The sequence below is a fragment of the Syngnathus floridae genome, chromosome 10 (genome assembly GCF_059516105.1).
Source record: "Syngnathus floridae isolate MCC-2025c chromosome 10, RoL_Sflo_1.0, whole genome shotgun sequence".
NCBI lineage: Eukaryota > Metazoa > Chordata > Actinopteri > Syngnathiformes > Syngnathidae > Syngnathus > Syngnathus floridae.
This window is the reverse complement of record NC_142422.1, coordinates 6,918,747-6,946,713: the sequence shown is the minus strand read 5'-3', so window position 1 is coordinate 6,946,713 and position 27,967 is coordinate 6,918,747. Positions and strand designations below refer to the sequence as shown.

Below are 27,967 nucleotides of genomic sequence, written 5' to 3'. Positions count from 1 at the left end.
AAAAACATGGCATTTAAACAGGGGTGTGTAGACTTTATATTCACTGCATATTAGCCTGAAAATTGAATTAGGCAACAAAATCATTTGCTTGTCAATTATTTTGTTAATCTCAAACTGATTAAATAAATAATGCTCATTTGTGGTCATGCATTTTTAGTTTTATAAAAACTGGCTTTCACATTCAACCCACCCAAGATTTTCAATGAAATACAACTAGTCTTATTTGCAGAACGGTCTGAAAATTCTGCCAATCTTTCTGCTGCAGCTGAACAAGGTTTTTAAATTGGCACAGCTTTAAAATCAACAATGTCAGTAGCACAAAACCTTGCAGGCTTTTGTTACACTTGCATGGGTGCTCTTTGTATAAAAAGAAGTCAGTGTGTTTGGCTTAAATCTCCCTTATTCCCCAATGTTTGTGTGTTTAAGAAACACTGAGGCAGTAGCCCCGTTAGGTTTTCAGCGGAGTGATGTTACGTATTATGAATAATTACAGGTGTTCATTTGTTATTGGAGAGATGCACACCCCTACGGTTCATATTGCACCAAACCTTGCACAAACATTTTTAAACGTCTGACTCGCTGCAGCCAGCGCTCTACCTACTGCAAGAAAGCCAAGAGGGGGGAGGAGAAGGCGAGGAGCCCAATTATCACAAGGACTCATTCATAAATGCCGGTCAGATAGCAGAACACTAAGGAGAAATTCATGATAGAGAGTGTAATTATAATAAACTTTTTTCCAAAATAGTGTTGGGGAGGGGAAAAAAAAAAACAATGTCAAAACTCCACAAAGGGAGAAAACACTAAGAAAGAATACTTGCAATGTTGGAATAGAAATGTAAGTCCCCATTAGGGAAGTGGTTTTAAATTAATGCCACAGCAATTTAAGACATGCCCATGCAATCCGATGGATGTTGGGTCCAAGGCAGAAACCGCCATTGTCAGAGCGATGAACAAGGCCAGGCATAGCATGCATGGCTCTCTTCAGGCATATGGGCTCGGGCTGGTAGCTCAACATAGCAAGTTGTGCTTAGGAACTGCTGACGGTTGGACAGTTTTACTTTAAAATAGTTTTTGTAACTGTAGTACATGGTATAGGCCACTGTGGTCACTTTCTCCAATATCATATAATCAATGAAGTTCTTTCACAATCATGTATCATTTCAGATAGTTTAAGGTATTTAACTATTTTTAAAAAGTGAGAAATGTTATTGAACATTTGTGATGTGTAAACAGCAATCTTTGCCAGTTTTTTTTTTTTTTTAACCCACATTTCATTTGTGGATTGGTTGTGTCCTCATGGTTTTGCAGTACTGCCCTCGTCAGTACAATTCATTGTAGGCACACTACTGTTGATTAAATTATACTTCTTTTCCATGCAGCGATTTTAAAATCATGAGACCATGTGTATATTGTTATTTTTAAAGTTTAAACAGTGAGAAGCAACAACTGGCAGTGAAAATAACATCAAACAAAAATTGTATTCATTATAAAAAAGAAAGGACTGCAATGTCGACAAGTTCATTAAAAATTACACAGACTGACAAGAAGGTTTGACTAGCTAAACTGACATTAGATGAGCTCATCATCATTAAAGACAGTCAGAAACTTTGGCTATCAATTTACAAACCCTCTAGGTTATCTCCATTTTAAATTCCAAATGTTCTTTTCACAGTGCTGCATTGCTCAAGACATTAGCAATGTAAACTTCACTTTTCTATCTCGCTAACAAGGAGACCCCCCCATCCTCCAAAGGAGGACATTATGAATACTTTAAAAAGTAAGCATCATATACATTTCTCACCTGCATGACATGATTGGTCAACTATGAGTCCGCAATTGACATAAAAATGTAATACTGTGAAGGATAACTAACTTTTCTTGCGAAGATTTTATTCGGATAGCGATGGTGACTGGAGGGACTTGCCGCTAACTGGGCTATTGCTGTAAGGATGCCAGTTACCTCTCTCTCTGTCCTTGTTGTCATGCTTGTGCTTGTGTTTATGTTTGTGTTTCTTCTTCTTCTTCTTTTTGTGTTCGTGATGGTGGTGGCCATGCTCTCCTCTATGTTTTGAAGGCAAGGGCGCAGTGGAGTCTTTGGAGAAAGATGGTATAGGCGTGGCAGGCATGGAGAGCATTGACTGTTCGACGAATGCCGGCTCTTTACCTTTAAAGGAAAGCATCATTGTGGTGGTAAACAAACTGAAATATCTGAACAACTGTGTTAGTATATCACCTGGCGTGGAGGGTCGCTCCAAAAGGTTGAGGTGATGATGAATGAAGGCCTGACTATCGTGGACAGTCTCCATATCAATATCTTCCTCTTCCATGTTAAACTACAACCAACCAGAGCAAAACAATTCATAACTGAGGAAAGTTTTGTGCAATATATTAAAAAAAACACCCTCCAACCTTGGCAATAGACATAACAAGAAGAATAACAATTCCTTACTCTGATCTTGTAGCGTCTACCATCATCATCTTGATGTTGCAGTGCTTGTCCGGGTTCTGGTGGGGAGCCCAGATGAGTCTCGGCTTTTCTCTTGATGCCCTGAGGAGGCTGCCCAACACCACACACGCCGAGTGAAATAGGATCAGGCTCTTCATCCTCCTGCTAGAGGGGGAAAAAAGAGATATGATGTTTCCTATCCACAGCATTTATTTATTTAATTCCCTCAATGTGTACAATTCCATTTTTATCTGTCCTATATAATCAATTTGCCACCACTTTTTCATCATCAATGAATTGTTTGTAGCATAGCACTTACAGGTGGATAATTTAAACCGACACCATGGATTCCAATACTGGCGGGTGTGTCAATGACCACACCAACACTCGGTTCAGGCTTGATGGTGGGGTTTAGTACTGCCTTCTTCTCCTTTAGGTTCAAGACCAGGCCGAGCTCGGGGAGGGGCAGGCAGGAAGGCCGAGTCAAGCCAAACAAAGTGTAGTAGAGGTTGACAGCATCGCAACGCAGGCGCCAGTCATGAGAGGTACCTGAGGAGAAAAAGGGTGAAAAGTCAAATACTTATTTGTGACTTTATATGACAAGTGTATATAAGTATCCAGCAACAATTCGGTCCCATCACACATATCTCACCTCCCACTGCTGCTCAAATCTCCCACACTTGTCCACTTTCTAGCTTCAGACTTCCTCCTGCTTCATTATGAAATCCTTACCATCCCTTTGACAGCTCAACCCTCTTCCAGCAAATATTGGCAAAGCCTTTATTCAATCAATATGTGACACTCTTTGTACTAACTGCCTCTGTTCATTCTTTTGAGCTGCAGTATATAAATGCATTAGATGGAAAAGGGTTTTAGACAGATAAGCATATTGACAGGCTTTTGTCTGAGACTCACCTGAGTTCATAAGCTTCCAAAGCTGGTCCACAAGAGCTTCATTGCATATAGCTGATTCTGTTGTCTTGGTGAAAGGTGGATTCTTAGAAAGCATGGCTAGGATCTTATGTCTGACAGAACAACATATGTTGAAAGTGTTAACATGTACATTAGATATAAGATATCATTTTATTACTAATGCACTTTTTTCATCCATAAATGTGGTCAGATTTTCAATTTTGTAAATATGGTTTCCTTTCGAAACAAAAAGCAATTTCTCGGGGGAGGGGGGAATCTGAAATAAGCATTAAACACTACTTTTTATTGTTGTTTTTTCAGAGTTTCATAAAACGGGCAAAGCTTTTATACAAGGAATGGTAGTGACAATGAGAATAATGAGTGCAGGTAAAAGCGTGGATAATTAAAAGTCAAAAAGTAGTATGCTATGACTCATGAAATGAAGTAAACCAGGGAAGTTGTGAGTTTAAGACACATGGAGAGTAAGATCACATATTTATAACAGAAAGAATAATGCGATGAAAAAGTGCCACTAAAATGTTAAAATCGCTAACGTCACTTAAGTACTACGTCAATGTCACTTAATGAGGGACTATGGCACGTATAAATTTAGGACGCCGCCATTGAAATGGTCAACTGTCATAAAGTGATGACCCCCTGCACTACATATATCAAGAAAGCCTGAAAGCCTTACTAACCTGACATAAGGAGCTGGGTCACTTTGAACCAGGTTGAGTAGCCACTGCAGCTCAACTGCACTCTTTTCAACTGCAAAATAAATGACATGAACAAATAACTCATACAGCAGAATTTTTTTTTTTAACTTCTCACATAGCTAAAGCTAATCAAACGATAGATACCATCAACACACTTGCACTTTACCTCTTGTATAGTCCACCAGAGCCTCTAGCGCAGCAACACGAACATCAACAAAGTGGCCATACTCTGCATAAGACCTGAAGAGTGATGCTTCACTTGGGATGTGGCCATTTCTTTGTAGTTGTCGGATGGCTTTAAGACAACTATGAACAAAGCCCAAGAGATGGAGAAAAATAATGAGAAAAAATACAATCTGATTAAGCAAAATTAAATAATAAACTTGAAACGAATCAATAGAAAATAGCAACAGTATTGTCAGTCAAAGTGAAAAGCAAAATATCTCAAAAGGACAATTTAATCAAGTCCAAAGTTTGTAACTGCTATCTTGCCTGTCTATTTTTTTTCAACACACTTAGCTGACAGCAGCTACCTGATCGTAATTGTGCTCCTGTAGCTTGGCAATAGTTTCTCCATGTTGAGGAATCTAGTTATCTCCTCCAAAATGAGACGCACATCAGCATTTAAATTGTCCACTGTTCGAGTCTCATTGTTGATACTGATGGCTGGCGTCAAAGAGTTGGTCAGTGCTTCGAGCAGATCTGCACGGTAGTAATTATCTGAGAACTGCAAACAGACCAAGAACGCGAGAGTGTTAGTACGGTAAGCAACAAAACAAATAAAATAAATAAAAGCACTTAATTGACATGCAATGCACACTACAAATTGTGTCAGACACCCATCAATAACATATATTACCAATTATTTCTAAAATAGAGATGCCCTCTTAAGGAAGGGACATATTGTAGTAGAATGTTTCTCCTGAGGAGACTCCAAACATTCCCTTGTGTTCACCGACCGACTGTACAACAGCAGTGTGGGCCACAAGAAGTCACTACATTCTCCTCACCACCAACCTCAATCAATACTCATCTCACACTCAATTCCGTCTGCATATAGTAGAGTCTGTATATACATTTCTAAGCCTGTATTTATTTTCATGGTATTTATTCATTTTAAACAAACTGTTGTATGCTGCTATAACTCCTGAATTTGCCATCATTACAGGAGTATCTTGTTTTACGAAATAATCTAAAATTATGAAACGTAAGGAAATTTGGGCAGTGTTAAGAACTTAGATAACTGTGTTGCGGTGTCTTTACTTTGTTCTTCCTGTTGTCGTTGTACTTGATAAGATCAAGTATGAAGTTGAGGACATCTTTGGGACAGAGGTTCTGGACATCTCTGAGTAACGCCATGGCAACAGGCATAGTCTTGCAAGGCAGACAGAAAAAGGGCATGTTAGATGTAAATTACAAAAGAGATGGGTAGACTTAATAGCCGCTAATAACAGCAATTGAAGAATATATCCAACAATGAGAAAAACCTGTCATATATATATATTTTTTAACTTCACACCTTCCACTATTTATCTGTGTCTTTAGCAGTGCCTTTCCTTTGCTTGGCATATTGTAAGGCTTTTTATTTCCTCTCTTGTGGTCTAATAAGAACCTCAAAATGACTCTAAGGTTATATGTGGTACTGTGACACCAGATAACAAATGAAATAACATGAAACATATATAAAAAGGGCAACCGCCATTTTCTTAAATCAAATCATCTCTTTCAAGCAACCCACAAGAAGGACAACAGTTTGAGTAAAGATACCCAAATAGTAAAATATTCAGTGCCTGTTTTGATAGGGACAATCTACCTTTTGCAAGAAGTAGCTCTGGAAGTTGATGAAGTTGTTGGTCTTCACAATATTGGGGCAACTCTTACAGCAGAACATTCTGGTGAAAAGAGACTTCATAGCTGGTGGGCCCTGCCATGTGCTCACCATAGCATTGGCTATCTGCAATTAATAGGTGCACAGAACAACAGTTTTCATATTTCAATACTTAAATGGAAATGCATTGCTTACAATGCCAAGGAAAGGTATTTGCCCTTTTATGATTTACCTTTTTTCTAAACACGTTTATCAATCACATCCAGACAATCTCAAAATTCATATAATCGAGAATAAAGGATAAATTGGTGTTTACTTACTGTACATGCTAATTATTTGGTCATCATGCAACCTAATTAGTGTAATATGAACCTTAAAATGTTTCAGGCACCATCAAGTTAAGGTACAGTATCATATGGGAAAATGGCCTTCTGGCTCACTCTGGCATATTCACAGAAATGTTCATTGATGTGCTGTCCCTGTGATAAATAAATAAATAAATTAAATTAAAAATATACCTTTGCCAAACAAAAGCAGGCTTGTATGCGGACTTTGTAGAAACACTGGTCTTGTTCAAGGATGTCAGTCAGAGCCAGTCTGGAGGCAGGAGTTGGGAAGGTTTCAAGAGCCGATATGGCCTCCTCCTGCAAAATCCAAAACATGCAGCCATGAAGAAAAAATATTGATGTTGGAATGATCTGCATGGCAAAGTCCGAAAGCAAAGTCAAACTTTTCTACCACCTGCGAGTGGATTGTAGAATACTGACTTTCTAAAGGAACCCTCTACTACGAATAATTCACCCTACTAACGTAGCAGCCGTGGGTTCATGTGGGCCAGTTCACATTGCTATCGTTATCTTAAAATATAATAATAATACAAAAAAAGATCTGTACCTTACTACAGTTGAATCTTCATTTATAACATAACAATAAATAATAATACAATATTTATTGCAGCTAGCCATTACCAATCCATATATCCTTTTAGCTTTTCAATTTATGTAGCTAATACCGCAGTACTGTTTTTGTAATCACTTGCATATATCTGTCCCACGTTTTACCACCCACAAATCAAATCAATCTTACTCCTGAACGCCATTTCACACCCGTACTGAGAACTCAACTACTGTTTCACACAATTTGAATAAGAGACCTTACATACCTGTGCAACTACATCTCTTTCATAACGCAGCTGGTATTGCCACATGAAGTCAGCTTGCTCCAATTCGACCTTCCTCAGAATTGACATATCAGGGTCAATCCGTATCCACAGCAGAGGAGAGTCAGCACTATGTGAGAAAGAAGAGCAACGTACAGGTTACCTGTCAGACTCGTCCCTTCGCTAAACTATTTTGTAAATGCAAATTTAGTAATTGCCGTATTTATTTCTTACTCCATGGCTGATAAGTCCATGTCCACTTCCTCTCCATTCATCAGTGGAATTTTCTTTTTCTTATTTCTAGGAAGAATATCAAATAAGGAAAATGATAAGGAGCATTTTTACAGTCAATTTTTGTATATTTAGCAGAGGTTTTATAGCACCTTCGGCTCTTGGAGTGACATGGAATATCATGTTTGAGGCTGTTCTCCTCTATTTGCAGGGTATGGTTGAATGACCCATCTAGTTCCTGCACCGTCACCTTGATGGGACCCTGGAGGATATAGAAAATTTTGAGAAGATAGTGCATCATATTTATGAGTTTTTTGAATGAGCCTGTTTTTTGTTACCAACCGTTCAAATGCCCTTATATAAATAATCATGACACACAGATTCATGACACTCACAACATATTTCTGAGTCCCTGAAGATGTGTAGTCTTGGCGAATCTCTAACTCCAAAACATTCCTCTTTCTGTTGAAGGCAAAGCTGCCATAGAATTTTACCACAGCACTCTGATCTCTGGTTATGAATAAGTTAAGGGATTATAAAAGAAAGAAAGACTTGAATAATAAACATTTGCGTGTGCTCTCTTTAGGATTACTGCCGAATTTTTTTTCAGTCAAAGAAATACTTGACAACTTGCATTACAAGGAAAAAGAATATTGCACTCCACAAGACCGATAAAGAAATAATTTACTGTACACTTGATTATTTCAGACTTTTACAGGTTATATGAAACTACATAGATCAGACCATAGCCCAGATCAGTGGATTGAAGGATACACCCATTGTTTGATAAGAGGGGATATGTCTTTGCCAGAGACATTAGAGATGGATTTCAAGAAGGCATGAGTAGAGAGAAGCATCTGATTCCACATGTGACTCTGGTATCTCTGTGATGAGGCTGTGCTAGCCAGACTCAAAAGCTTGTTGAAAACCTGAAGGAAATATAGACAAAAAAAGTAAGTCGCCGATTTTTGGTCCGGATCATGCCATTTGTAATTACATTGACTGATTAATACGCAGGTGGTTTAAGGATGTAAAAAGACAAAATATCTGAACAACATTTCACCAATGAGGCAATAGAAGTAGCCCATACTGAGAACTTGAGAGCATAGAATTCGAAAACCTCGGTCAAAAAGAGCACGCCATCCGATACAATGCGTATTGTTATGCAGTATAGAAAAATAAAGACAGCTCACCTGCAACATGAACTCCATGCTGATCCTGTTTTCAATCAGTCTCATCACTAAGTGAGCCTTACATTGGAACATTCTGTAGTACTCCCATGACAATGTGTGTGGGTGCTTTAGGGAGAAGTGAAGGTGGGGAGTTGGGCTGGAAAAAGAAGTACTCGTATGAGCATGTGATTTCAACCTGTTTAATTTCATCACTCTAGAGATTGGAACTGAATTAAAATGTATTACTTGTCCTTTTCTTTGCCTCCACTGAACGTTGGGTGCAAAAGAACACCTCCCATCTTGAGTTCATATTCCACAATTTTGTCCAGCTCCTGTGACAAAATAGACATCGAATTTAAAAATAGACCATAGATGTTGCGACGCCTTCAAATATTGCATTTGATGTCTGGGTGTCATGCAAGAAGTATTGCCCAATGGAAGTCATGCCATGGAAACAAGATCTCGGAATACAAACGATGAATGTTCAATTGTACACTGCTATTCTCTCTATATCTTGGGCTCAAACAAACTAAACTCAAGCAGATACCTCTTTGATCCAATGCCGATACTCGTTCACTCCAAAAGTCTTCTTCAGATACAGGCCAAAGATATAGCCCGAGATTCCCTTCAATACCCACTCGTCAGCCCTGCAGAACATATGTAAAAATTCACAGTAACTATGCACTTGATTGCTTCCCATAAGGTTGTTGAATTAAAAGTGCCATTCTCATTTTTAATCCAGTCTGCGGCTCAGCGGACTTCGTCTGTTGATCACACACAAGAATTTGTGTGCAGAAGTACCGAAAAGGACAGGTTGCATCACTTACAGTGATCAAACCCAATTATTTTCCATGTGTGGTGGATCATATTAACAACACCAAGGGATGTAAAATTTGTTCTTTGCTTTCAATATCAAAGTAGGGAAAATGCTCCAAGTTGGCTCGACCGTTAGTTTGTATGCACTGAGCTTTGCTGTAAATAGCTATTAAGAGCAAGGGATACAAAATACTTCGTAAGCAGTTATACTCGGGATTTTGCTGATCAAAATACATCAGCACTGTCTTAATGACATGATAGGCATATTTTTGTTTTTAAGTCCATAATAAAACAAATGTAGGAGTCATTTGATGTACATGTAGGTCACACATTTGACCGTTAGGTGTCATCATTGAATAGGCAGTGTATTCAAAATAATTTGTTTCAGAAAGTGATACTGCGATACATTACAAGAGATCAGTGTATCTATCAGCTATATTACGGCAGAGGGCATTTAAGGAAAATATATCTCACCAAGACATCCTGGAGATGAAACACCCAAAAAACTGTTGAGCCAAGGCCTGGGCAAGGCAACGACGTGTCAAAGGGGTCTGGTCGATGATCATCGCACTGTGCAGTAGGTTGGTGCTGGAAGACATGGCAAAGTCCTGTGACGTGAGAAGCGAGGAGGGAAATACCCAAACCAAAAACACTATTTGCAAAACCACGTACATGCTGTAAAAACAAATGTGTGATATTGGATTTTTAGGCCTGGATCTTTGCACTGAAACACCCTCGCAACAAAATCCCTCCAAATTTTAATTAAAGATCTCTGCTCTAAGGCCTAATTGGCATATCAGTCTCTAGCTTTGATGACCGAGTATGGAGAAATCTAGGAGATTATCGTGTCACGTTCTATTCCATAAATTACATTCCATCACACCCCTACCATCAATGTCTTCAAACTTTGAACTGTTTTTAGGAGTAGTATGTCTTATACTGACACCAGGTGGCTAAGGCAAGCACACCAGAAGCTAGCTCAACAAGTTACCACTGAACATTCCAACTACAAATGAGAAAAAGAAAAAGAAATATTATAGTAAAAAGCAAGTTACTCAAAATTTCGCTTACTTGAAGATGCTCATGGAAGCATAGGAAGACACTTGTACATAGGACTCATCCACAAAAACAGTCTTAAAGCAGGAGTAAGGGTAGCGGCATGTCAGAATTTCTTCATAAAACTCAAAAATCTCATGCAGGTAAGACATGGAATGCTTGAGAAGTGGCAGCAGTTGGGGCAGGCAAAAGTGGGTCACCTGATGGGAGGACAGAACAATAAAATCATGGTTAAACTCTATCAAGGCTGAGCTTAATCTGTTCTGGCAACCAAGTTGAGTGAGGATAGTTATCCTGATTTCACATCTGTCTATATTCTGTACAGCAAAAACCAAAAAATGCTTGATCACCAATTACTTTGCACAACTACTATGTGCAAGCAAAAGGTGAACATTTTCAAACCACAAAACAACCAAAAACATACCTCATGCATGTAGGGGTCCACAAGGATTTCAAAAGGCCCGACAGCCAGGGAAATGTTGGGGGCTGCAGTTGGGATAGCTAGGACATAGTGGAAAGTTTTCTTTCTCATGTCATGTGTGTAGACTGTCTCTACTAGGTCACCGCATGACACTGCAACCATGGAGGAATCTATGGTGAACTCCAGCTTCCATGTGCACAGCTCTGAGTAAGAGTCCACACAAGGGAACCAGAACCTTGGGAAAAGAAAAAAGGAAACACTGCTTCATCAATCAATTCACCAGAAGTCTTTGCTTTCATGAAGGTATCCCAAAGGATCACAACATACACTGCGTATCTTACACGATCAAGGATTAAAATTTTCCAATAAAATAAATAAAGTGGAAAAAAAATTGAACAATGAATTTCATTAATAATAACTATTAGGTGAGTGCTATAACCAATTAAAAAATATGTAGTAATGTGCCTCAAGATTTGTACATAAAATAAAAGCATTACTAATACCGAGTGGAGTTGTGGTGTCCGAAGGAGAACACATGAGCACCTCTCTCTGCCATACTGCCTTCCACATCATGGATAACAAAGTGGAGACCACCTTTTGGCTGGTCCAGGGAAAATTCAATGTATACCTTTAAAAGATGTGAATCTGGAGAGAGAGAGAGAGGTTGGGCAAAAAAGATGCGCTATAGTCATGCACGGAGGTTACGTTTGATAGCCTCACCATCTCCTTGTTTCCAAAGTTCAGAAGGAACCTTGATGACCAACTCCCCATGTCCTGCATCTGGGTCCACAGCACTCACTGCGGCAGTGTAGGCACTAGAGAAATAATTCAGGTTTCTTCTGTGGAAAAAAACAAATCATAACAATTATTTAGGCTGGGGTGTACCAACAAAGTTTAATTTAATCTAAGAGTAGCACTGGTCATTTAGTAAAAGTAAGTTTAAAATGAATCGTTGGAAAAAGCAACAGTACAAAAATGCAACCCAGATCCAAAAACTTTTTGACATACTGTACTTACTGTTTGGACTCACTGTGGCACACTTCCAAAGTAGGGTCATTGTAAATGACTGAAGCTTCAAGATCATTTATTCGAACCCTGTAGATACGGCACTGTTTACTGTTTAACTTGATTCTGTTAAGGTTAGCCACTGTAGGGATTATGGTCAGCTCAACATAGCCCTGGGTGAAGGAAAAAAGAAGAGGAAAAAATATCATTAGTTATTTTGAATTAAAATCATTACTTGTTAAAACAGTCCCCTCACTTGTTATTATCATGTTTGTCATGATATGTACCATATGCCCATGAGGTCATTAAAAGGCAAGCAAAAAGTAGGATAAGGATGTCAAACATAAAGTGAGGCTCTGTGGCTGCTTCCCAATCATGAAATCCACCCAAAACATGTGATTTTCAGATCACCGTTATTGAGTGAAAAACATATTTTTCTTTTCTTTGATTTCTGCATTTTTAAAGATCACAAAGACAAAAAAAATCTTACGATCATATTACCTACCAAATGAAATGACAAACGTTTGGTGTCATATACACCAATGGACTATTTTGTTTTGTTTTTTTTGTTTAGTGAAACAAAGCAGTAATCTGTGCTCCTGCAGCCATGCAAACTGCTCACAGTAGTGGGCAACACCCGATATAATAAAGACGTAATTAATGCCACTATGACCGCATTCTGTGGAAAATTGGGCATCATAAACTTAAAAATCGTATGTTTGACACAACACTTGACATGAATAGCATTTTATAAGATGTGGGTCTTGTAGGATATTATTATCCTCTGCAAGTATTGATAATGTTGTAAAGCAGTAAAATTTATCTTAGCGTTTATACTCACAATTACAGATTTTCTTTGGAAGTTGATGTTGTTGATGCACACAACCTGGTGGGTCGTAAAGGGAAAAAGCAAAATGACATTACATATCATTTTAACAAAATATTGCACATATTTCCTATGAACGAGGTGTTTTCTAGTCAACTAAGGGGTATTTCAAATCTCGTTATGTGTTAATGCAAAGAAAAAAATACTTATAATTTAAAGGGTCGTGGACTCTCAAATCCTTTATCCCTTTTCCTGTTCATCCTCGTTTTGTTGTCACGGGACAGCTCAACCTCGTTTCATTAGTTCAGTAGTGTTGGTAACACGTACAGAACAGTAAACCCTAAGGCAAAGAACGGAGACAAAAAAAAAGTGGTTGCACACCACGTCTGATTTTTAGATGAGGTAGGTTAGCGCTCAATGCGGATACATACTTGTTGGATCCACTCAGAAATGTTCTTCAGAGATGGCGACTGCAATTGTATCATGCACGGATCGAGGCATGTATCATTTCTAATTAATAAGTAAAACTTAAGTCTTGTGTATTATTTTTTCGTTTTCTGTTTCCGCATCCTCTTTTCTTCTTCTACAGCGGATGCCACAATATCGAAGGCGGAATCGCAGCATTACCGCCATCTACTGTACTAAAATTGTAATTGAATGAGTAAATGAATGGACATGAAGAAAATATAAAAACAAGAATAACAAGATAAAAAATAAAAAAATAACTTGTGGTTTGTTTTTTGTAAATACTAGAGCACAAAAAACGAAGAAAAAAACAACGTGTTTGAAATTATTTCCTTCACTAATACTGTTTATGCATCCCTATGTTACCTGAATTGATATTGCAATTTCCTCAACCCGTTTTATACAACTGGCTATGATTTTTCTGTAATAATAATAAAAACACATTTGGTGGCCCCAAGATCATCATGCCCACAGACACACACTTTCCAATGGAGCCAACATGTATGAAATACTGAAAAAAGACCCGCCCATTGGGTGTAAGAGAATAATCAGTGCCACAAACATTACAAAAGTCAGAAACCATAAACAGTCTAACTATATGACCGGCTTTATCCACAGGGGACCATTCCTGGTATTTAAGTTCTTCCAAAAATATACAAAGGGTCAGATCTCAGTCCCCTTGTCAGCAGCATCAACTCTCTGACTTATAATATTGTTAAGTATGTGGCCAACATCTAAGCACCCTTGCTGAGCAATAAACCACATCACGTCCAAAACTCAATGGACTGTGTTAATAAGGTTAGAGACCTAAACCTGGACAAAATTAAACTTGCTTACGTTTTGTTCACTGGCATCCAACCCAGGATGCAGTGGAAAGTGTGAGGCAACAGCTATTACTTCACCGCCTCCAAGACGGATCCGCAAAAGGTGTCACAAATAACTGATTAATCGACAAGTAATTGATGAAAGTAATTGACAACTAAATCGATTATAGCAATTTTTTAACTTAAAATTGTCCAAATCCTCGGATTTCACCCTCCAAACTGTAAATATACCCTGATTTCTGTAGTCCACTCTGAACAAATTACTAACTTGGCAGAACCAGGAAAGAAGTTTACCAAAATGTGTCCCTTTTCCCCTTTTAAATAATAACAAAACAAAAAAAATCAATAAACCAAAAGAAAAAATCCTGACCAGGGCCCAGAAAAGCTGACTGTAAAAAACAACAATGTCGAGACAGATGAGGACACTATGAGGACGCTAAGAACAAAACAAACAGTCCTTCCTCAGCTCAAAAGACTTTGTATCTATTTGTAGCTTTTGCCTCATGTACAACTCTACAGTGGAGGCCTGCTTAGCAAGTCTCTGTTAGAGTAACCTGGTTGCAACTGGTGGCTCACCATCAGCTTTCCTAACCAGTAGCCTAAATCATAAAAAAGTAGACATTTTACACAAGTAATGCTATCTGTAACCCGTTTTGTGTGACCTGTGTGACTCCGTGTGACAGTTTTCTAACTTTAAGTCTCTCAAGCAACAATGGAGAAGCAATTTGCTTTGAAAAGTTTCACCTTCTAAAGCCAGTAATAAATATAGACCACTGTGAGCTGCTTGGAAGTCAGACAACAGGAATGTGCTAATCCATCACAGTGTTTTTGTTCCGGCTGAACCCTGGTGTGAATTCATCCAACAGGATCAATAGAGTAAATCTCTGTTCTTGTGCATGTCAGCCTAAAAAATAATCAGTCAGCTTTCTTTGCACTGTCAGGAAAGGTTTTGCTTGAGTTTTATATGAGGTGCGTGTGTGGGGTGCAGTGGGGTGGGGGTGGAAGCTATTTAAATGTCCCCCCAAAAAGCAGAGCTCTCCAAACAGAAGCTGAGAGCAGTCCTTGATTTTTCGTAGGCATTATGCTACATCCAAAGGTCAGTATGCTGGACTGCATTTTTTTAGGAGGCGGAAGACACCAACACTGAATATACTTTCTTCGATGAATTATAATTTATTTACTTAAAATATGCAACTTCAACTATCTCGTTAGATGAATCATCCAGGGATACTCTTGAGCTTGCTGCTCTTCTCTGGTGTTCGTGGTTTCCAGTACACCGAACTGGCAAACTATGTGGATAGTCATCAAGAAGAGTATGTTGAGGTACGCTTTTCTAATTGTCTCTGTCATTTCGTCACCACGTACACAAAATGCTTACGATTAGTAAATTTTAATGGATCAGTTCCACCCAAGCTCGATTGATGACAAAAAATATATAATTTACATTGTCTGTGATTTTGTTTTACTTGAGTATATTTTTATGTATTACCTTAGGCACTACGGGAATGGGTGGCTGTTGAAAGTGACTCCACCAACATCCTTAAAAGACCAGAATTACACTACATGATGAAATTGACTGCAAAGAAGCTTCGAGAAATGGGAGGAAGCGTCAACTTAATAGACGTTGGTAATCAAGAGGTTAGTTGAAGTGTCGGTCGCAAATCTGCAGACACACATGGACAAAAACAGTCGCACTCATTTGTCAAGTCTTTAATTAAACTTAATTTATTTATGTTTTTAAATTAAACTTAGCACAGTGAAAATATAACAACTCCTCACAGGGAAGCTATTCGAAACCAGAACCTACCAACTGACATGCCAACCAATAAGCCACAGTGAAAAATTTACTATCCTCGGTTTATCCTCCCTTTAAATGTCATCTTTGTTTGTATCATCTAGCTGCCTGACGGACGGATTGTAATGTTGCCAAAGGTTGTGACTGCTCAGTTTGGGAATGATTCCGACAAGCACACCGTGTGTATCTACGGTCATACAGATGTCCAACCAGCAAAGCTTGAGGATGGCTGGGCAACTGATCCATTCAACTTAACTGACCTCAATGGTAACAGTTTTTGATGTTTTCTTTGCAAAATATCATGCATGAAAACAAAACTAAAATGATTTCAGAAAATGACATTTTTTTATGTCACGAGAAATTTAACATAATACAAAAAAAATTAAGCTTGACAAAAAAAAATCTATTTCCAAATCATGAGGTTTTTCTCAATTATATGGACCTACCAAAATTACCCAAAGAAATTAGACACCCTACGTGCACCACAAACACTACAAAGAATTACAAGAATTAAATTCATGCATTTATGTATTTCTGTCTTTACAGGTAACCTATATGGCAGAGGGGCATCTGACAACAAAGCTCCAGTTTTAGCTTGGATTCATGCTGTGGAGGCTTACCAGTCACTTAATATGGTGTGACCATCTCCATATTACTAAGTAGCAATTTTGATTTATACACTCTTTCGAAAGTGTGTCTCAATGGGGAAACCTACAACCAAGTTCAGGGGGGCAAATTTGTCATTGCACAGTTGAAAACTGTGAAAATAATGAACTATCCTGAGTTTTCATTTTTTCAAATGTTAAAAAATGATTTAGATCTTTTCAAATCTTTTGTCAACATAAATCTTGAAACAGGTTTAATGTTCTAATTGTTTTCATCTCTACCCTCCAGGAGTTACCAGTAAATGTGAAATTCATTTTTGAGGGCATGGAGGAAACGGGCTCCAATGGTCTGGATGCAATGATTCAGTCACACAGAGACACATTTTTCTCTGATGTGGATTACATTGTCATTTCTGACTGTGGCTGGCTCAGCAGAAAACCGGCTCTAACCTACGGCACTCGAGGCAACTGCTATTTCTGTGCTGAGGTTGTATGTTAAGGTTGCCGAAGAAGGAAAAAAAGCTATACCTAAATTCTTAACTCTTACATTTGCAGGTTGAAGGCCCTAAGCAGGACTTACATTCTGGTGTTTATGGAGGCACTGTGATAGAACCAATGACTGATCTTATTGGGCTTCTTGGTAAGAGTGGAAATGGAAATCGAATTTAATCATATTGACAATATTGATTTTGGGTGGAATTGCAGCAAGACGCTTGTAGGGATAGTTTAGACAAGGGGTCACCAACTTTTCCGAAAATGAGATCTGCGTCATGGATATATACGAACTGCAAATAATTGTTGGTGATCTATAAGTAAAAATGTAAATCCAAATCTTGCACTCTGCAGACACTCTAATAAGCCCAAGTGGTAAGATCTTGATTCCTGGGATCACGGAAGCTGTCGCTCCCCTCTCTGATGAAGAATTGAAAACGTACCAAGATATCCAGTTTGACGTTGACAACTACAAGAGCAAGATTGGCGTTAGTGAGCTCATGTACAATAACAAGGTGGTAAATTTGAATAACTTTGTACTTATCGTCTCAAGCATGATGAACGTGCCAAGAAAAGTTACTTTGCTTTCTGCAGGTGGACTTGTTGACTCATAAGTGGCGCTATCCTACTGTCTCCATCCATGGCATTGAGGGAGCATTCTCTGACCCTGGCATTAAAACCGTCATCCCTGCTAAGGTTACTGCTAAATTCTCCATTAGACAAGTTCCTAATATGGAACCTAAGACAGTCCAAACACAGGTGGGTTTGCTTTGTGAGATACTAAACGTGCCGATTGTCAAGGACCATCTTCCAATTATTTATTGAAAGGCTCATCTCATTTCCCTACTTTGCTTAAGGTCACAGAGTACCTGCATTCAATGTTTGCCAAGAGGAGCAGTCCAAACAAACTAAAAGTCACAATGGTGGTTGGAGCGAAGCCTTGGATAGCTGATCCTCAAGACCTTCTCTATGAGGCCGGGAAAGCAGCTGTCAAGAGAGGTATTGTCCGCCATTATTCGGTATTGAATGCAATGGGGAAACAGCACAATAGAATAAATCCTTGTCATACTCTATATGAAGAGACCAGCCAATTAAGAGTTGGAACGCATCCCCATTTGGAACACAAATGGTGACTGGTTTTCACTTAGAGGGGTCCCGAGTTTTCCGTGTTTTCAAGAAGTGATGCATTTAAAAAAAAAGTTTTTCTCTCAGTTTTTAACACAGATCCTGATTTGATCCGTGAGGGTGGGACCATCCCTATCGCAAAAACCTTCCAAGATGTGACTGGAAAAAGTATCATCATGATGCCCATCGGTGGCTTTGACGATGGGCTGCACTCGCAGAATGAGAAAATAAGCAGGTTTGACTATAATATCCTACTAATAGCATACCACATTCAGAATCATTTTTTACATTGATTTGAATAGTCAGGAGATAGCCAACCACTAATAATGGCTGTACAGTATTCCTAATTTTAGTACTTTGCCTTCATTAAATCTTTATGGATGCAACAGTTAATTAAAATTTAATGATGGCTTTTAACTTACCGTTTATTTTTCCTTTCTTTCCAGGTACAATTACATTGAAGGGACCAAGCTATTTATTGCATACCTGTATGAAGTGTCCCAGATTAAGAAGATCAGTGTGTAAGACATTTCTGTGGCTTCAGTTTGTCAGTAACTTGTATTATTGCAAGTAGACAAAGTCTTGCTTCCACTTTGGTTGATCACATGATCAAGAATCGGACAATATTGTATTTTCATCCTCTGAGCATAATAGTTTCTAATTATTACTGACTTGTAATTATAATAAAACTTGCTTGTCCGCTCAGTTTGACATGATGCTTTGATCATTTCTGTAAATCAAAGACGATAAGAAATGTACTACTACAGGCAGTTGAGCTCCCAAAATATTTTGCATGCTGTATTCCAAGTAAATGAAAACAATTGTATGCTATGATCACAAGTCTGCAATAGTTGATGTGAGAAAATGGGATCCAAGGATGACGTGTTTTTGCCTCTTACCTCACTCCAACAGCTGAGGAAGACAGGGTTGGTTGCCTCTGATCCAGCAGAGTCAAAATCACCTGCAATGAGTAGTTCAATGAAAGAAAATTTAGTCAATCCATATTTTCATTCCCTCTTTGAACTGTCAACTTATTGTGGTAAATATAAATATTTCGGGATGGGACATGGCAATTTTCTAGGAATGTTGCAGAAGTGATCATTTGAACTTGAACACTGGTAGTTTATACAATAGGTTTCGTAATTACTGTAAGAACTCATTAACATGGTGAATGTGTTCTCATATTTAAATATCAAGGTAATTTGAGCAAATGTGTTTTTTCAGATGCGTGTTTCAAACTGATAGCCCTTTGTATTAATCAGTGTCGAAGAAGGTTTGATGAACATCATGTAGATAAAGAAATGAGGGCGTCTTGACATAAAAAAGTAGGGATTCTTTGTTTCTAGATCTGAGAAAAGAATATATTTAATGGGTTAAAAGAACAGAAATTGTGATGCTTTGTGAATGAACATTCCACCTGTTGTCAACTGGAATGACATGAACATGAACATTAGGGATACCAGTGTGCTTTAAATCTTCATATAGCTTGAAGTAGTTTTTTTCTTTGAATAGTCCATTCTAAAAATAAAAAAAATCATCATAAAAATTATATATCAATAGATGCTATGTCAAAACAATAGTCATTATATTAACTCGCACTGGTCAATTATTTGATGGTAAAAAAAAAACTACAGAACAGCGCTGAAGGGAAAAAAACAGTCTAAAATTTTCAAGTAGATCAGTCACATCCAGATACATATACATTTGCTGAACAACAAAACAAACAAAAAAGGATTCATCATTGCATTTCAAGATAATGGTGACCATGCAGAGTGTCAATATAGTGTGGCTATACTGCAAATAATTTGTTCAATAAACCTTAAGGACAACCAGCAGCTAAATAAAATGGCTGTTAAACGTTGCATTTCCTGGGGCAAATGCAAACAGAGGTAACAAAACGAAACAGAACTTTACGCGCGAACATCTACAAAGAGTTATTGAACAGGTAACAAAATATAAACCGCTTGTGTCATAATGGAGGGTGACTGCATCAAAATCAATGGGATGGAATATATAAAGCGACAATTTACTACGATTGGCTACTACTGGGATGTTGTTGTTTCATCAAATTCAACCAAATGTCATGAGTCAGTTACAAAAAAATATATTGTAAAAAACAAAAAAATCCCCACCTTATCTAAAGGCACTGAGTTGTAATCTTCCTTTTCTAATGGATAACATACTAAGCCAAAAAAAGACAAATCGCTTCAGGGATTTGACACACTATGAAAATCCACCATCAGATCTGAAGTGCATGCAAATGAACTCATTTAGTTTGATGCATGACACGCTGAGCTTCATCAGTGTTCCACAAAATGCAAGTAGCTATAATTTATAGAATTAACTCCAACATTCTTTGCAACATTTCTGAGCAAGGGTGGAAGGGGAACTACAATAATTGTCACATTTTTACAGTTCCAAACATCTCTCTTCACAGCTGCTTATTAGGCACACATCAATACAAATAGTGCAGTTTGGAACTAAGGTGTCTTCCTATTATGGTGGCCAAAACATTTATACTAACCTGCCAAAATATGAGGTAAAATAATAAAACTAACAAGATTTTTTTATTGCTAAACTGCTTATCTAGTTTTCTTAGGACACATGCTTTTGAAATAGATCTAAAAATTAAATATCTATGTGTAGAAATGGGTTCTTAAAACGTTTTAGAATCTAAGTTTGGGCAACACAAGGAACGTTTATCAGCACAATAAACAGGATCCCAAATGACAACCTGCAAAATTGCTAGTGGCAGAAAAAAAACACGCATGAGATTTGGAATGCTGATTTTGTTGGTTGTTGTCAATCTGACGTCCATTTGGCAAAGGGCCTGTTGTACTGCTCACAGTTTATAGAAAAAGGCTGATTTACAATTAATGGGATGGACAGTATTGCGTGTCATCAAGCGCACGCCAACTTACTATATTCCAAGTTACAATAACATTTACAGGCACTGCCTAACAGCACCTTGAGGACTTTCGGTAAGAGCAATGTAGATAAATTCAGAATTGAGAAGATTTTTTGTAAAGCAGGTGATTTTTGTCTTACAATTTGCCTGCTCTATCGAGAGTGTATTAAGAGAACCAATTTTGCTATACTAACCAACAGACACCTGTGTACATGTTGCATTCAGCTTTCCCAGAACTGACACAATTATTTGCGTTTTATTTCTTCATAGAACTTACCAGCAACTGGACAAGACTGTGTGGAACATGTGAACAGCGAAGAGTCAAACATTCAGAATGTTAAGACTATTGCAAACAATGGGTTCAAAAATGAAAACTCTTTGCAAATAAATGAAGGACAAAACATATTTTGTATTGTCAGCCAATTAAAAAAATAATCTGTTGCAACATTTCAAGAGTGTCCACAATCCACCTTTTCCAGACTAATTTGTCCAGTCTCTCTCTTTCTTTCTCTATATATACTTTTTCTTTCTCTTGTTGCTGCAATACCACACCACAAACAGTAGAGGGCGGCGACACCATCTCTCACAGTTACAAGTAATTCCAACAACGGAGAAGTCTAGCACCCTCAAAGGCCACTCCCAGTTGGATGAGTGCAAAACAAAAAGAGACAATCAACGCAGTCTTGTGTGAGAACAAGTCAAGAGAGGTTCCAACGAGCCTTCAGTTCTCAAAGAGAAGAGTGGTCCACACATGAGAGGGTTCACTGTCCTGCTGATTGTCCACATGAGGGCGACAGCCTTCACTTGAGCTGCGAGATTCCAAATCTTGGAGGGTCACTGAGTTCTCATCTTAACAAAGACCAGTTCTTGCAAAAAGCATCGACGCAAATGGCAGTGTTCATGCTCTCCTCTTGACTACGCAACTCTGCGTGCAATTCTGTAACATTCAAATGCACCCTAAAAGAAATCCAATAAATCAGCAGTATCTGGCGGACTTTCATCAACAATAACAATAATAATTATAATAATAACAATAACAAAAAAAACCAGCAATGAAAACCCAGTCAATTCACAAACTTCTTAGAAGAATCAACCAATATTAACATTCGCTCTGCTTTGGGCAGAGTCGGGTCAAGTGAAACTGGGAAGGGGGGACGGGGCGTTCGGGACCCGAGGCGCCAGGGTTGGTGCGTTGGACGATGGGAGGTGTCATAAGGCCACAAAGGTGCATGGGTGTTTGAGTTTACAAGGCAACACTCCTCTGTTGAGCTGATAAAATTCCACCAACTGGATCAGGTCGGTGAATTTGGTGGCACCATCGTCAAGGCTAAAGAAGACTTGGCCGTCCTCTTCACACTGACGAGCAGATGGGCGAGTGGAAATCAGAGCAAGTTAGTGATTTAAATATTTTACAATTGGATTGCATTTCATTATGGCTACTATTCTGACTGACTTTGAGCGAGAGGCAGGTTCCACGCAATTTATTACAGGCAGAAAAATAAACATTCCAACCAAACAGTACTGTTTACTTCTTCTGTACTGTTTGATAGAAATGTGGCTTAAGATACATGACAAGTTGTCATGTTACGGTTTCCATTTGCCTTTGGTATCAAACATTGACAATTGTTGGGTGATCCTGAGAGCCAATTGAGGGACTAACCTAATATCAGCAGAGATCTCAAACACAATTGAAAAATATAAGCATGCTTACCGGTAGTATCTGGAAATGTTTGATTTTCTGGTGATGGCACAATGTGAGCACAAAAGCCTTGGGGTTGCTCTGGCTGACTCGCAGCAGAAACAAGCTAGAAAATAAGAAAATACACACTTTCAGCTTCATATTTTGAGTGTGTCAAGTGAAAACGATGAAAGATGCGTTATGTTAAATTACCCATCGACTTGCCCCTGCTGGTGGATAATGCGGTGGGATTCTTCTCTGGTTATTCTGCCATGGAACCACAGCTGGGCCATGTGGATGACTGACAACGATATTTGCGGATGTGAAATTGACCAGTAATTTGAGTATAAACTCACTGTACATAAAATGTGCATTGTTGCGTTAGGATTTGCATTTACCCGAGTTTAATGAGGAGTGATGCAATGGACTGTGGGAACCGAGGATGTTCATTCGGTGATTCCTCTTCTGAGCCAGCCGTCACATACAAAATACAAAGACCAGGATTAGTTGTGCTTCAGCATAAACAACTGCTGCAGAAAAGTTAAATAGTACTCAAGTGGACTAAAAAAAAAAAATAAAGAACAGTTTGAATGGTGTGTGATTGTATTTGATATTTGAAATGTTGTGAGTGTACGTTAGAGTGCCATGTATAAAACAAATACTCACCCTCCATGCGTGTCCCTCTTCCATAGCGGCGCTCTGAGCTTCCACGGGGTTGTCGATTACGCGGCCTATCGTTCCCGAAAAATCCATCGCCACCAGAGAGTTCTCGGACACACTTCGCTGAGGGGAAAGAAGGGGCAACAAACGCGTTTAGTGTTTAGTACACACTAAACTGATCTGTCAGGATTTCAAAGTAATGGTATTAGGTCTTAAGAGTTTATAGATGTCAGATTTTGGAGGCTTTAGCTCCTTGTGTAATGAGGGTAACATACCACGGGTGCTGAGAAGTGTGAGAGCAGGGTTTTTCTCTGCTGGGGAATCTTATAATTCTGGTACAATAGAATCCCGTACTGTGAAGAAAAGAAAACACCAGAGTCCTTTTTTGGGGGGTGCACGTTTAGGAGAGGAGATGTCATGGCACTTCTTTTTTGCAACACAAGACTGAATATGGACGGCTTTATATGTATCAAAGATGCCTTTCCATATTTTAGTTGCTCACTGAGCATTTGACTAAATATGGGTGGAATTAAAGATCACTTAATATATTGTTGTAATATTTATTGTTTATTTATTTAATATTATTTATTTATGTAAATTCTGGGTTAAGTTTACCCTTTACATTTGTTTCTGCTTAATTAAAAAGATAAGCAAAAGATTCATTTCAATTATTTTGAAATTGTGTACATTTTTAATTACTGTAGGAAACTACAGGGAGTTATTTACTTGAGTTTTTATTTAACTTTTAAAGACACGATGACGACAAAAGGAAAATGAAATGAAAATGAGCATCGGGTCAAAATAATAGTGGGCTACACCATGACTACTGAAAATCGGCATTTGTATCAGCCCTGAAAATACCATATAAGATCTAGTTTTGTTTAAAGATTGACTATCTGGATGAAATCATATTTTGATTTTGGGTCCTACGCACGCATAAACCCAAAAAATGTGTACCTTGAACAATCTAAAAGCGGTCATCCAGCATGTCCTGCCTTGTTCATCTTCAGCACACAGAATCCGTAAATCCTTGAGTTCCCCTCTGCATTTATTGGGCTGTAAATGAACAAAGAGAATAAGAACAGTATTTGAAAAGAGGATTCACTATTTGAAATGATAATTCACTGCATCCCTGTTCAAATGAATCTTTTACATCTTTAAGCTGTCAATGGCAGTGAATGAGTCATTACAAAAAAAACTGAGCCCACTAAATGCTGTTGGTTGTATATTGTGGAATCAAACCAATTAAAAATATTTTGAAGATAAGGAGTCATCTCTAGCGAATCTTATACTAAATGTATGCATGGGAGAGAGAGAGAGAGAGCGAGAGAGTTCAACTGGAGGTGAATTCTTCCTCCGCTCCTACTATTTCATGCCTACTCCCCTCTGTTATCTGACACTCACCTTGATACAGAACTCAAAGTCTGTGGGTGCACCGTGCTGCTTTTTGCCTGTGATGACAGTGAAGATGTTACTATCTTCAAGGTCTGCAAGTAAATGGAGATGTCTGGGCTCCTGAAGACACAAATAATTCTTTTGTAAGATGATGACAGACAGAAACCGCCTTAAGTTACACAGAGATTGGCACAGAGGGACCCCTGGAAAAAAAAGTGCTTTGCATCATTATTAGCTTTCAAAAATATTTACCCTGCTAGAACTACGGCAATGCACATTCTTTAGTGACATACACTTTATGGCCAATATTTGCGTCACCTTTGAGGTTCCTTTTGTAGAACAGTAAAGCCCTGAGCGCCGCAGGAACATGTAAACTTTTTTCCAGGATTTTCGGCCCACCTCCTTTACATACAGATAACCCTGGATCTCGGGACAACTGCTGGTTGCTAGAAAGTTCTGAAAAGAGAGGAAATAATATCTCGTCAATTAGGAGATTCATTGATTGTCATATGTCCTTCACAGATTTCATCCCAGAAGCAAAGCCAAACATTTGTCACACCTGACTGCAGAAAGAAATTACATCAGATAGCATCTATGTAGAGCTTCCAACTATGCAATTCCACATCATTCAGCAACAAATGTCCCGAGGTTTTGTCAAAAATACCTAGTCTCTGTGTTTCAAAAGAAATAATATGAGCTGCCTTGTCATCCGCCAAGTAATGCAAAGGCTTCCAGAAGCCCCTTTAATTTTTAAAGGATGTCTGGCAATGTTTTGGAAAATTCCAACAAACTTAAACTTTTCAAAGGGCACCTTTACATGCGATGTTCACCCAAAAAAAATATATATATATAGAGGCACTATTGAAGTGTAGTCATAGTGAGTCTTGGCAAATATTATAAACACCTGCTTGAGCTCAGAAAGCAACCCTTGAATGACGCTGTCTTGGAAAAATTCCAAACGCTAAGAATTCCTGACAACCCCGGTTCACCACATGGACTGTTTTTCATTGAGCCGTCTTCATGGAGCATAATAAAGCAGAGGGTCTCCAGTATATGATTAGCAGGGGACTTAAAAGCTTTCTGTGAGTGGCGTGGATGAACGGATGGTTTCCACTTGTGGTTGGGACTCTGACAGCTCCATTTAACGGGGACAGCAGAGAGCAAGACTGCCTCGTTTCATTAAAATGAAGCTCTTCAAAAGAATCCTCAAAAATATCTTTTGTCCTTTTTCTTTTACTTATTATACATGCCATGGCCTCCTGCGGGTTGTTAATGCAAGCAGTGTGAGCCACATATATGTGTGCTCAGAGCAAACATACAGACTATTATTTGACCGCCTAATTCCAGCCGTCACACATGTGGGGCCCCTCCTTGCGTGTGCCGATACAGTTATGCGTCAACTGGGGATTAACAGTAGTTATTACGGCAGGCGCTGACGAGACACATTGTCTCGAGGTCAGAGGTGAGGTATGTCAACTTAATTTTACAGTGTGTAATGCTGACTTGCAGGTAAACTCAAATGGGTGCGTGAGGGAAGACAAGGAGAGTCTGACTGACATTAAATAGGGTGTGTGTCTGTGTGTGAGTGTGCGTGTGTCTTCGTACATTAGGATTCTAAATGGAAGATGTAGCTTTAGTTAGATTTCCTGTTTGCCAGAAATTTTTCGATTATTGGTTATTATTTTGGTTTTAGGTCACCATAACCTTGGTGTGCGTCTGTGTGCGTGCGAATGCATTTGCTTGAGTGTAATATGTACCTGCAGGAGCTGCGATGGTGGAATGGGACGATTGGATTCCTGGCACCAAGCAAACATGTGCTCTGGGAAAAATGTCTGGTAAGAGAAAATAAACCAGTTTGTACAGTAAATAATAAACGAGACAAGCCACTGTGTCAGTAATTACAGGGTAGAAATCAGATTACATTACGAGCCCACACAAATTCTTTGAGTGCAACATGCTGTAATATTTGCTGATTAGATAAAACGAAGCAACTTTAATATTTCGCTTTCTTTTATCAAATTTTCAAAGCAACTACACAGTCACTCAAACGTCTTCATTTTATTTATGCTGTCAAGAACATAATTAGATGTTACCATTTCAACAAGAGGTTGAGTGAAACATGGCATGTGAGAGAAGTTGTAAGACGAAGTAATTACCTGGGGAGTTCTGAAGAATTCATATTTGGCATAGTTCTTCCTAAAGAGGAATCTCCCGTCGCTGCTCATGGAAGCTTGGACCTGAACCACCAACTCGTGGTCCTCCAGACAGCGCTCTAAGGGTCAGCACAAACAACTTTACATTACATTTTACATTACCTCTGCTTTTTCTGCATGGCAGCGATAAGAATCTTAAAACAGGAAAAGGAAAAAACTGTGCAGATAAATACTGTACATTATTGTTTGGCTGTGAGATAAAAAAAAAATGAAACTTGACAAATATTAATCACTACATAGTTCAACCTTTTAATTGTTTTTAAACACTTGAGTCAATTTTAGCATAAGGTGCATTTGAGACTTCCCCATTTCGAAATCTGTTTATTTTTGGCTATTAGAAATATTCATAAGTCGACTTACAATTAAAACAACAAAAAAAAAATGAAGGCAAGACATTTTAGGGGACTTGTCATTGTACTGGTATGCGTGTAAATGTTTGACCACTAAAACTCTTCATTAATTTTTCCGGTTAGGTACTTTCCTGTTAAATTACTCATCGATGATTCGTTCAAATTGCAGCGCAATAAAATAGCAATAGCAAGGAACGGTGGGTTTCTTGATTCGTGACCGTAAGAAAAATGGCATCTGGTCATTCGACATCTTTAGGCGCTTGACCTCTTCAAACGAGCCGTGACATTCAGAATGCGGCTATGGAGTTCTCACTGAGGTCAAATGAGCCGAAGTGTGTCCCAATGTGAATGTGGTCAGAGGTCCCACTGTCGACATGATTCATGTCCGGAGTGATGCTGACACGAGACGTGACCCAGTCCATTCCAAAGGATGTGCACATTTCTCTTGATGGAACAAAATTGAAAAGTTGTAATTGAATAATACCACCTCCTTGCCTCCATATGATATTTTCATAAAGTCTGGGAGAACTCTTGAACAGTGTCACAAATCCTCTTTTAAATTCCCCTTCCATCCTGTCGTTTGTCTGATGAGTCACTCATGTTCGTGACACAGACTCACCCTGGCAACACTACCGCACTGTCTTGTTTCTTGTTAACCTTTCCGGGCTGACAAGTGGAGGTCAACATTACTTCTCAAAAGGGCCATTTCATCCCATTCACGAATGTATGACCAGTACTCAGCCATGAACAAGAATAGGACTCTCTGCTGCAACCAAGTATTGTCCGGTGTCGCTCAAAGACCTCTACAGTGTCTCTGTTTCTATTCTGGTCCACCTCCCAAAACCGCATGTGCACACGTTGGGTGGACG

At 38.6% G+C, this 27,967-nt stretch overlaps 3 protein-coding genes across 8 annotated transcripts in view; 1 reads left to right on the top strand and 2 right to left on the bottom strand.

The window, feature by feature from the left end:
• Positions 1–1,403: 1,403 nt before the first annotated feature.
• On the bottom strand, positions 1,404–13,185 carry taf2 (TAF2 RNA polymerase II, TATA box binding protein (TBP)-associated factor). 2 transcript variants are annotated; one of them, XM_088387881.1, is made up of 28 exons: positions 13,020–13,185; positions 12,799–12,928; positions 12,604–12,658; positions 11,775–11,935; positions 11,478–11,596; positions 11,261–11,402; positions 10,761–10,992; positions 10,352–10,536; positions 9,755–9,868; positions 9,012–9,111; positions 8,711–8,796; positions 8,486–8,621; positions 8,067–8,221; positions 7,688–7,802; positions 7,445–7,554; positions 7,296–7,361; positions 7,065–7,191; positions 6,421–6,546; positions 5,888–6,028; positions 5,338–5,448; positions 4,608–4,801; positions 4,241–4,380; positions 4,057–4,126; positions 3,362–3,471; positions 2,766–2,995; positions 2,450–2,611; positions 2,234–2,333; positions 1,404–2,164 (listed from the first exon to the last, which is right to left on the bottom strand). In XM_088387881.1, the coding sequence occupies exons 2-28, from the start codon at positions 12,846–12,848 to the stop codon at positions 1,890–1,892; spliced, it is 3,612 nt and encodes a 1,203-aa protein (XP_088244007.1). In that variant the 5' UTR covers positions 12,849–12,928; positions 13,020–13,185; the 3' UTR covers positions 1,404–1,889. The 2 variants fall into 2 exon arrangements, with proteins under 2 accessions (XP_088244007.1, XP_088244006.1); XM_088387880.1 differs by lacking the exon at positions 13,020–13,185 and having other exon boundaries at positions 2,450–2,608; positions 12,799–12,863.
• A 1,470-nt stretch (positions 13,186–14,655) lies between these two features.
• On the top strand, positions 14,656–18,605 carry cndp1 (carnosine dipeptidase 1). Its single transcript, XM_088386047.1, has 12 exons — positions 14,656–14,973; positions 15,090–15,200; positions 15,372–15,515; positions 15,777–15,939; positions 16,219–16,307; positions 16,567–16,764; positions 16,833–16,917; positions 17,124–17,284; positions 17,364–17,528; positions 17,627–17,768; positions 17,982–18,129; positions 18,341–18,605. The coding sequence occupies exons 1-12, from the start codon at positions 14,959–14,961 to the stop codon at positions 18,417–18,419; spliced, it is 1,500 nt and encodes a 499-aa protein (XP_088242173.1). The 5' UTR covers positions 14,656–14,958; the 3' UTR covers positions 18,420–18,605.
• Positions 18,606–21,039: 2,434 nt separating this feature from the next.
• The window catches only part of LOC148392158 (growth factor receptor-bound protein 10-like), a 44,543-nt gene continuing 37,615 nt past the window's right edge, over positions 21,040–27,967 (bottom strand). For 4 of the 5 annotated variants that reach the window (XM_088386043.1, XM_088386042.1, XM_088386044.1 and 1 more), the window contains 11 exons: positions 26,692–26,807; positions 26,293–26,367; positions 24,854–24,991; positions 24,545–24,655; positions 24,098–24,196; positions 23,416–23,493; positions 23,147–23,263; positions 22,879–22,945; positions 22,694–22,781; positions 22,514–22,607; positions 21,040–22,158 (listed from right to left, as the gene is read on the bottom strand). In XM_088386043.1, the coding sequence (XP_088242169.1) occupies positions 22,012–22,158; positions 22,514–22,607; positions 22,694–22,781; positions 22,879–22,945; positions 23,147–23,263; positions 23,416–23,493; positions 24,098–24,196; positions 24,545–24,655; positions 24,854–24,991; positions 26,293–26,367; positions 26,692–26,807 (1,130 nt within the window). In that variant the 3' untranslated portion in view covers positions 21,040–22,011. The remainder of the gene's footprint in view (positions 22,159–22,513; positions 22,608–22,693; positions 22,782–22,878; positions 22,946–23,146; positions 23,264–23,415; positions 23,494–24,097; positions 24,197–24,544; positions 24,656–24,853; positions 24,992–26,292; positions 26,368–26,691; positions 26,808–27,967) is intronic. The other variant, XM_088386045.1, reaches the window with a different exon arrangement.

Bases quoted from the DNA above. Each gene is read 5' to 3' on its own strand.
- cndp1 (XM_088386047.1), top strand. The intron at 15,516-15,776 runs GTTAGTTGAAGT...TGTATCATCTAG, and splicing joins TAGACGTTGGTAATCAAGAG to CTGCCTGACGGACGGATTGT. The intron at 15,940-16,218 runs GTAACAGTTTTT...CTGTCTTTACAG, and splicing joins CAACTTAACTGACCTCAATG to GTAACCTATATGGCAGAGGG.
- taf2 (XM_088387881.1), bottom strand. From the start codon at position 12,848: ATGAACAGGAAAAGGGATAAAGGATTTGAGAGTCCACGACCCTTTAAA. The intron at 11,936-12,603 runs GTGAGTATAAAC...TCCTTCACCCAG, and splicing joins TCCAAAGAAAATCTGTAATT to GGCTATGTTGAGCTGACCAT. The intron at 4,802-5,337 runs GTAAAGACACCG...GTCTGTTTGCAG, and splicing joins ACGACAACAGGAAGAACAAA to TTCTCAGATAATTACTACCG.